General features: G+C 39.5%; 1 protein-coding gene across 1 annotated transcript; it reads left to right on the plus strand.

Annotated features, from left to right (window-relative positions):
- The first annotated feature begins 2,118 nt into the window (after positions 1-2,118).
- Positions 2,119-7,380, plus strand: LOC100892970 (bactericidal permeability-increasing protein-like). The gene is made up of 9 exons (XM_030976138.1): positions 2,119-2,127; positions 2,717-2,893; positions 3,320-3,385; positions 3,899-4,066; positions 4,665-4,732; positions 5,144-5,186; positions 5,489-5,534; positions 6,380-6,468; positions 7,191-7,380. The coding sequence occupies exons 1-9, from the start codon at positions 2,119-2,121 to the stop codon at positions 7,230-7,232; spliced, it is 708 nt and encodes a 235-aa protein (XP_030831998.1). The 3' UTR covers positions 7,233-7,380.
- The last annotated feature ends 2,951 nt before the right edge of the window (positions 7,381-10,331 follow it).

Below are 10,331 nucleotides of genomic sequence, written 5' to 3' on the forward strand. Positions count from 1 at the left end.
AATTTACTAAAGAATGAGAACAAATCTCGGAAAATTATGACATTTCAGCATTATGTGTAAACCACCGTTATGGAATTAGAAATAAACCACGATTAAATTTTATTTCCCCCGAGCCCCCCCCCCCCCCTCTTGTTGGTGGAAAAATCGCAACTGATCTCCCCTACCTTTCTTCTTTCTCTTTTTTTCTTTTAAGTTTGCTGGGGAGGGGGGAGGGGGGGCAAGGTCCTTTCGGCCCCAACCTTTTACACACATTGTTGGAGGGATTAACCGCAAATGATCTATTTCCCCTTCTTTTCTTTTATTCGTCTCCAATTTCCTTCCCTTTATCTCCTCTTTTCCTTTTTTCTTTCCAGTTCTTTCCTTCTCTCTTATTTTTTTTTCCTTCTCTTTCTTTTAAGTTTAGTGGGGAGGGGGGAGGGGGAGGAGGCAAGGTCATTTTGCCCCACCATGCACACCCCGATCCACAACTTGTTGGCGGGAAAATTGCAACTATTACCCCCTTCTTTTCTTTTCCTCTTCTCCAATTTCCTTCCCTTAATCTCCTCTTTTCCTTTTTCTTTCCATTTCCTTCCTTCTCTCTTATTTTTTTTTGATTTGGGGGGGGGGGGGGAGGCAACAGCCTAGGACGCCCCCCCCCCCCCGATCTCCTTCTTCCCCCTTTTCTTTTCCCTTTCTCTCCTCTTTCCCTTTCCTTATCTCTCTCTCTCTTTTTTTCCTTCCTTTTTTTTTTCCTTCTTTTTTTCCCTTCTTTTTTTTCCAGGGGGGGGGGGGGGGGGGGGGCGGGCGGGCCCCCGGCCCCCCTGGATCCGCCTCTGGATCCTCCCCCCCCCCCAAGTCAAGAGCCTCCCCACCCCCACCGAACTACAACTTGTTGGCGGGAAACTTGTTACTGATATCCCCCTTATTTTGTTCTCTTCTTCCTCTTTTTTTCCTTCCCTTTATCTCCCATTTTCCTTTCATTTCTCTCTTTTTTTCCTTTCCTTTCCTTTCTCTTCCTTCTCTCTGTTTCAGGTTTGCAAGGGGGATGCAAGGCCCTTTCGGCCCCCGATCCACAGGTTGTTGGCGGGATTAATCGCAACTGTTCTCCCCCTCTTTTCACCCTTTTCTTTTCCTTCCCCCATTTTTGGGGGCGGGGGGCAAGAGCCCCCCCCCCCCCCCCACCGAACTACAACTTGTTGACGGGAAACTTGTAACCGATATCCCCCTTATTTTTTTCTCTTCTTCCTCTTTTTTCCTTTTTTCTTTCACTGTCCTTCCTTCTCTCTTATTTTTTTATGTGTGGGGGGGGGGGGCGGGGGTGGGGGGGTGGTAACAACTGGGAGGCAAGGCCCTTCCCCGCCCCCCCCCCGATCTCCTTTTTTTTCCCAGTTTCTTTCTCTTCTTCCATTTCCCTTTCTCTCCTCTTTCCCTTCTTTTCAATCTCTCTCTCTCTTCTCTCTTTTTCTGTTTTTTTCCTTTTTCCTTTTTTCCGGGAGGGGGGGGGGCCCCGGGGGGGGGGGCCTTGATCCGCGCCAGAGTTACACAACATATTCTGACCTGAAGCAGCTTTTTTGCTATTAGTCTCTTCTCAATGACAATTTGCATTATTTTTTTAAACGCCAGCGTCAATTTACGTGAGCTTTCGTAGATTGCATATAGCAAAATAACTATTTGTTGGGTCACGTAACCCAACACTTCGTAGATTTGGGTGACCTGTTTCACGAAAGGGCGCAATACGTGATACGTGATCACGTGATCACGTGATACGTGATACGTGAGTGTTCGTTGCAAGCCCACAAATACTTATATGCTAGATGATCAACCTTTTCTGATCGATTCCACAACGTTTCTTTCACAATGCAATCGCATGACCATTACTGGTCTTTACCTTTAATATACGAAGGTGTTAACTAATTTGATAGTGGGAATTCATAATCTTCTTGTTTAATATATGATATTCTCCCTTCCTTCATACAACCTTCCTTACTTTTCCGTTCTTTACCTCACATCAGCTCTCTTTCTCTTTCTCTCTGTACCCTTCTCCTTCTTCTGACTCATTCCATTCATTCTCCCCACCTCGATATACTGTCCTTCTTGCTCTATCACCTTGTCCTCCCTTTTACTCTTTCTTTAGTGCTCATGCTTTGTGTATGTTATTTTAATGTCGAAGATGTCAACGTCTATGTATATTTGTATTCCTCGTTAATTACTGCATTTGTTGTTAATTTATGTATTTTCATTGCTTGTAATAAAATCCCATGTAACATTTCCATGTACTTAACTTGGACGAATAAAAGTGAATTGAATTGAATTGAATTGATTTATTAGTTTGCGCTCGCGAAATGGAACACAACCACATGTACGACGGGCGGTCGTCAAAGAATGAAGGAAGGAATTTTAATTTGATTTCATATTAGGTTTCAGGTTAGGGTTAGGTCCAACGTAGAAAGCAGGCTTGAAGTTGGGAATTCGATAAGTGATTGGAATTTTACAGAGGATCATTTTGTTGCTGGTGTCGCGGTGAGATGCGTCTTCACAGAGCCGCTATCCTGTGTCAGATTTCTCCGATTGCTCTGCTGTCTCCCGCAATGTGTCCACATGTATAGCCGTTGATGAACTCAGTCGGTCATCAAGTTTTTAAGACATTACTGATTCATTTAAGTATAATAGTATTGAAAGTGATTAAAATCCACTAGTCTTATCTTGTTTCTCATTATTTTGTTGTTGTTGTTTCCAGGGTGAGGTGTACCTGAAAGGACACAAGACGGGATATCCACTACCGGTTCCACGGATTCCACCCGACTCGGATACTTCTCGCATGGTGTTCATCTGGATAACCGAATATCTGCCCAACTCAGCCGGTTATGTGCTTCAGAATATCGGTTCTCTACAGTACAACGTGACCCCCGACAATGTGAGTGATTGCTACACACGACCAATCATGACTTATCTTTACTATTAACCTCATATCAAAATGTCATGTGCATTTTTATATATATATATATATATATATATATATATATATTTTTTTTTTTAGGGGGGAGGTATATTTGGGGGTATTTCCATTTCCTAATCGCACATCACCATCCCCTCCCCATCTCTCTCAATCTATCTCTCTATCTCCCTCCTTCTTTACTCTCTTTCGTACGTTCATATGTTGTTCATTTTGTCTTTATTTTACAGCCGTCACTTCCTCTTCTTCTATTGCACTTTTATCCGCACCAATCTTCTGAATCCAGGTGAAACAGAGGGTATACCATTGAAAGTATCTAGTCGAATATCAGTGTCGTCTGATCTTCATATCTTTTGTTAATACCTTGGTTTCCTTTTCTTCATTCAGGTCCCTGCTGGAGAAAAGAACCGTTTGAACACATCCTACGCTGCTTTCGATTTTCTTACCCCACAGGTACGGCATTTATAATGAGGCAGGGGTGTATCAGTGTGGTGTAGCCTTTTAATCTGATTATTTGGGGGCGCCTTAATGGCGCATTTCTTTTTAAAATGTTGTGATATTCTTTCCTCTCTAAATCATAACCATGAAGAGCTTGAACTTGGATAGCAGCCGGAGAAAATTTGAGAGTGGGTGGGGTCGCGAGGGGGGTGGATGGTGAGAAGGATATAAGGGAGAAAAGGAAGAAGAGGACGACTGTAGAAGAAGAAGAAGAAGAAGAAGAAGAAGAAGAAGAAGAAGAAGAAGAAGAAGAAGAAGAAGAAGAAAAGAAATAAAGGAAGGAAGAAGAAGAAGAAGACGAAAAAGGGGGAAGTGAGAGAGAAAGAGAGAGAGAGGATGAAAAATAGCCTACTGCCAACTATTTTGTAGTAGTTTTTGAGTTGATGATGTACAGGACAGACACTACCAAACTCTGAAAGATATATCATCGCTGTCGTATCATCGTTACTTGTTTTGTTTTGTTTCTAGGTCAACAAGATGTACCCGAACATGGAAATGCAGATCAATATTAAAAGCACCAAGGCTCCCGTTGTCAAAATAGCGTCTACCGGGGTACAGGCCGACTTGGTCGGGGACTTCATCACGTACGCAATCTTACCCAACAAGACCCTGGCCTACCTGTCCACACTCAGTATGGTAATATCTTTCTCTCATTATTTTCCGAGTTTTTTTTCTTTTTTTCTAAATCGTTGCACATGCCTTAAAATGTACAGCAGTAGAATCCCACGTTAACACCCACATTAATTCATAGTGGATTAAACTCGAAGCTAAATGAAGTGATCCCCGATATGACTCCTGAAAGATTGAATTCCACCTTCCTGCCGAAAATGAATTCCCTTACACAATGCAAATTAAAACCCTCACTTGAGTGGTTACAGATTTATATATTAATTTTGAATGTCAAAGTCGAGTAATTGACGTTTTGGCCAGAGATAGAAGGATATCGCTCGTAGGAGGTGGAAGAGGGGGAGGGTAATTAGGTAGAGGCGCAGGCACGGCACCCATCCCACTTTTTTTTAATCTCCCGAGTTTTGGCACTGTGTTGATATATTTGTCTTTAATCAGAATATTTTTTACCATGTATATAACTTTGTAAGATGTGACTTAAATATCTTTGAATAATACGAATAAGCCTATAATATGCATGATTCTGAATAGATTAATCAAGGAGAAATTGCACCATTTAGCGAAGCAATTTTCTTTCCTGTAATATTCTCCCTTATGTTTCCTGCAGAGCATATCTGCCAAGGTGTCTATGAACTTCACCGGGAACAACATAACATGGAACATAGCGTCATGCAGGTAACCGGGTCATCCCAGTGGACAAGAAGATGTACAAGAAAAAATTCCAAGAGGTCGCACTCGAGACCGACAGCACACGAAAGGGGAGTAACAAAAAACAATCTAGTGAGCTGTCGGTCTAATGGACCTACTAAAAGGTTTTCAGAAGGCCAACGAGACCGAATGTTTGGTCTAGTACATACATATATGTCTGTTAATGTATTCAAATATATTACATATAAATTATGTAAATATTATTATAACCCCCCCCCCCCCCCTCCTTTCCTGAGGGGCTTTCACCCCATATTCTCAATGCGCCACTCTCATGTATAATATAGACACAATTGCTCATGGTTATACATTTTCCCCAAAGTGACGCGCTTAACCAGATGATAGCTAAGAAATGTAAAATGTTTACATTTATTTTTACAGCGCCACCTTGAAAGGAGTTCGCTCAGCAGAGGTGCCATTTCTTGTAAGTAAAATATTAAGATAACTCGTCATGATATTGATTCATATCATTTTCTTCATTTTGTGTTATATACTTTTCATTTAAACTATTGTTAGCATTCACTTTGAGATAATAATTGATGAGAACAAGCTTTATAAAGTAACTACAAATTTGATATTCAATAAACATTCGCAAAGTCCTGTCATAGTATAGGAAAGTTACTGATGTAGACTATATATGGGGCGTTAATGTGAGGTTTCAAATGGCAAACACTAAAACAAGGGACTTTTTTCTCTTTTCAATCATTCATATCGATTGCCTTTCAGACATCTAGCCTTCAGGTTGAATTAGGCAACACATTCTATCTTAACCGTGAGTAGCACTTTTCAAATGTTGATGGTGATCTTAACTTGACGCGGTCTCTTCTCGAGGTAACAGATACAAGATAATAAAACAGTGTAAATTTAAGACACATGTTATGGTACGTACATTGCACATAATAAAACTGATACATAGATATTGTTCATGGAATATTTGTGTGCACTGCCCATATTATTAGGAGGGGATTAAACTTTCAAATACTAAGATAATTTTTTGTTTACTTATAAGTGCCCTTGCACACTGTTGAATGGGCCCTACCAACGATGCTTGACCGATGGGACGGGTTCAGTATTGGTGCCCTACTTAATGGAACGCAATCTCAATGACTTATTGACTAGACCCCATTGGATATCCTACACAAATCTTGCTCGGATGACGTCCGATTAGAATGTTTGCACATGTCGAATGGCGGTGGACATGCCAGGCGATTGACATTTTACTGAAGTTGATTTTTCGAAATTCTTTGCGCTCGTGTCATGGTGCGTCTGGTACATGTTTAATGTTCCTCTTTTATAGGATAAAACAATTGTAATTTTGGTTTATAAAATATTTTATTTCTCCAAACAGAGGTAATACATATAGATACAAATTACACCATTCAGAATTTAAATCAGTCCAAACTACGTCCGTATATGTTCTTTTTCATCCAAAACAGTATGCAGAAGACCGATTTATTTCAAAATACACATACTTGGTCTTTTTTAACAATACGTTTAAAATTAAACAATACATTGTACTTAAAATAACGACACTCTTTAAATGAAGGAAGAGAATTAACCAAAAGTAAAAAGTATCAAATATTCATTTCGATTTCATTCATCACCTTCATCCTATAGAGCTCGGTGCTGTGGGAATTCCCATTCATCAGCTTATCAATTTGCCTGATGGATTTGTGTTCACCAACCCTGTCATCTACCTAGGAGAGGTAAGGAATAACCATCCATCGAGCACGATTATCATAAATAGGGCAGTGACGTATCAAAAGACAAGGGCGTATCCATAATAGTTTAAAGCTGGCGTACCCACACACCCTCACGTTAACCCTCCCCCCCCCCCCCCAAAAAAAAAAAAAAAAAAAAGAAAAAAAAAGGTGAACAAAACTTAACCGAATGCTATCTCAATCTTCATTTGTTTTTGTTGTCGTTGTTGTTGTTGTTTTGTTTTGTTTTGTGTTTTGTGTTTTTGTTTTTGTGTTTTTGTGTTTTTGTGTTGTTGTTGTTGTTTTTTTGGAGGGGAGGGGGGATTTACAAAACAAAAGGCTCAGCTAGCTGGTTCCTTTCAAATCATGACATATTAACTTCTAATAATGGCGACAAATAATTTGTTAATATTTGCTAAAGCCACTTTAAAGGCCGATTGCCGCATAAATACCTCTGACTTAAAAAAAATCATATGAAACAACAAACAATTTACTATCAAACAATCTTATACAAATCATATATATCTTCTACAATTATATTTGAATTTTCTCCAGATAAAAAATGCAACTAACATTTTAACAATCTTTAATATAGAACTAAATTTCATGCAGAATTCACTCACAAGACACGATCATTTCACATAAAACATGCATAATGGTCGATGGTGATATTTTAACGTTTTAGTTTGTGCAAACTTTTTTTCTTCTTTCATTTTGATGTTTCACAGGGATTTTTGAAGATCGGGACGGACCTTACCTATACACCATAACGTCCAACTGTCCTTACCTGCACCATCTGAAAGCCGTACATATTTAGTGTACCTATGGCTTCTAGTAACAAAGGGGTTAAAGCTTATCTGCCATAGTTAACAGGAGGGATTAGACCGCCCTGCAAGGACACTGAACAGGTGGTTATCTCATCAACTCGGCTCTCAGTTAACATAAGAAAAAGAGGATCATGCATGGGGGACCAATGGTCACCGATTAGGCATTGTTTGTTGTATAGAGGGCGCAAGTAGCTACAAGTAGTGCAGTGGGCCTTTCAAATACGACAACCAAGAGTCGATCGACGAAATACATTTCACATCGTCACAACCAAAGAATAGAACCTTAAATCATCACAGTCATCACACAGTTAAAAATCTTCTAATTAATGCATTTAGTTCCTATATCAAGAAAATGTCTTTTAAAAAAGTCGACGTCCCAGATTTATTTTCAGCCAAAGGCTAGTTAAGGTTAATTATACTTTTCAAATTTTAATTCTCACAATACTTTTTGTAATTTTCAACTTTGATTACAGAACCAAATACAGATAAATGCATTTAAACAACTTTATAATTTCTTACTTTATTTGTATTAGTCTTTTTGTTCGCCAATTTTACTCATTTTATCATAAATAATATTTTGTATTATCTTGTATGATCATGCCATTGTATTGTGTAGGGTATAATTTGTTTGAATTATTATATTAAAAAAATATTATTAAGAGCGTGTAAAAAAATAAGGCAGAGCAGATCAAAACATCTTGGATTTTTAAACTACAAGCAGAATGTAGTATATTTGTGTATCACTATGTTTATAATAAACAAATATTGACGCAGAAGAGTATGTTTTTTTCATTGTTTAGTGCTTGGACTATGGAAAAGTGCTCAGACAAGGGAACTCATGAACATAATAACTTATGATACAGTGTAACTGCTATGATCAGTTTTTACCTAAATCTTTATGAGACCAACTCAATTAAGCGACTCAATGATAATAGAATAATGTTCATTCACATCACATGTAAAATGTAGTTCAGCTGTACTACATAACGGGTACATCTACCCTTTTACTTTACTGGGATGTAGAGTGGCAAATGTAGATTAACCTTAACTGTAGTGGAGGAGCCCCCCCCCCCCCCCCCAGTACAGTAATATGTAGAATTTTCTGTAAAATGCATAACATTAGCAGTTAGCATATTAACTAGGCTATGACGACAAAAATGTGCATATTAGGAAAAAAACTGTAAAATATACCATTTTGTTCCTTTATACGTGAATATCCACAAACAAGCAATTGTTCGTGTTCATCGGAATCCGACGGCCGAGATCATAAGGGGGTGGGGGGGGGGGGGGGCTGGTAGGGAGGTGCTCAAAATAGCCCAGTTCAGTTAGGGTTAATCTTTCCGAAGGACATCAGTGCCAGTGGCGGATCCAGAGGGGGGGGGGGGCACAGGGGGCACGTGCCCCCCGGCCCCAAAAAATATGTTAAAATCAGCCCTAAATTCGCCCAAAATGTACTTAAAAATAGGGGCGTGCCCCCCCCCCCCCGGCCCCAAAAAATGTATTACAAATGTTATTTTTTAAAAATTAAAAAAAAAAAAAATGCCAATGGCTGACATGAAAAGGAGACCTTACCCCCCCCCCCCCCCCCCCACGGAACAAAATGTCAAATTCAAAAATTTCACACTTCACATTTACTTTGCCGGTAATAAGGGTGCAGTCCGAAGGGTTGTAAATATTTAGTCGGTAAATTTAAGTAAGTAGGGAGCTCGGGCACACATAAAGTGTAAACTGTGCTTACGTAAATGTGAAGTGTGAAGAAAAAAAATTGGGGGCTAGTTTTCATACTATAGTTTTGCTAAGGAATGTAATTTTTGTTATACAACTAAACATCGTAAACCTTTGAGGGGTAATCACTTTCGCCCCTCTCGTTCCCTATGCTCCTTCATCCCTCGCATATCATCCCCCGGGCATGAAAAGAATCGCCGTCCCTGGTACATGGACCCCAAGGAAGAACAGTAGTGTTCTATAAACACTGCTGAATTGGGCTTTCCACCGATTTTAGTCTATTTACATGTATAAATATTTCATTTTGTATATTTTACTATGTATAATATTTTGATCTGATTTCGGAAATAAAAGCAACAACAAACAACAACAATACCAACGGAATACAGATTTTTTACAATATTTACGTGTACATTTTGAAGGATATTATGCAAAGGAGCATAGCGACCGAGCGAGAAGACTTTTGCATTAATTTGTATAAGTCTAAACGTTGCACTATTGGGTCCTCCAGAGCCTAAAAGAGTGTGGCAGTCTTTGGTCAGTATTTGCTATACATTTTTTGTTCGCACTTCTCAAATTGTCCGGGGGATGAGGTGGGGTAGTACAAGCTAGGAGGCGCTGGTTGTCCTTGGAAGAGAGGGGAATGCTGAGCGTGACTGTTTGGAATGCGATCCTGGTGGAGGGGGATTTGTAGGTACCTTGGTAGCCTTTAGACAAGGCCTCATGTCTGATAGACGCCGAGCGACTAAAAAAAGAGCTTTTACTACTCCGCATGAATTATTCATAATTTTGGATTATTTGACCAATCAGAAAAGAAAAGGTAAAAGAAGTAAATAAGTTTTGCTTAAATGAGATGAACATATAAATGATAAATACAAAATATCACATTCAAATCTATTTTACATGTAAAATAGATTTGAAAACCAAAGATTTGAAAACCAAATTCATGACCCCATACCAAAACTTTGGAAAACCTTAATTAAACAAACACCCCCTTTATACGCGTTTTTGGGTCACGCACGCTTAGAGCATTTATATTTGACTGAGACCCCCGGGAACAGAGTCTTATATCGTGATTCGAAATGGTACCAGGTTTCAAGGACCTACTACATGGTTTCACGTACAATCAGGGGCGGATCCAGCCGGCTGCAGGGGAGGGGGCCCAATTCGTGAGAAAATATTTAGAGGCGAAACAGCCGTCCGATAATTCGCTCCTGGTGGGGTGGGGTGGGGTAGTGAGCACTAATTTTTTTGTTTGGCCCTCGAAAATTTGAAAAATCGCACCCCCGTTAATTTTACTTTTTTTGGAGATGGGCT

This window comes from Strongylocentrotus purpuratus, unplaced genomic scaffold (assembly GCF_000002235.5).
Source record: "Strongylocentrotus purpuratus isolate Spur 01 unplaced genomic scaffold, Spur_5.0 spur5_scaffold_8, whole genome shotgun sequence".
In the NCBI taxonomy this organism is placed as follows: Eukaryota; Metazoa; Echinodermata; class Echinoidea; order Camarodonta; family Strongylocentrotidae; genus Strongylocentrotus; species Strongylocentrotus purpuratus.

Bases quoted from the DNA above. Each gene is read 5' to 3' on its own strand.
- LOC100892970 (XM_030976138.1), top strand. The intron at 4,067-4,664 runs GTAATATCTTTC...TGTTTCCTGCAG, and splicing joins ACCTGTCCACACTCAGTATG to AGCATATCTGCCAAGGTGTC. The intron at 6,469-7,190 runs GTAAGGAATAAC...GATGTTTCACAG, and splicing joins CTGTCATCTACCTAGGAGAG to GGATTTTTGAAGATCGGGAC.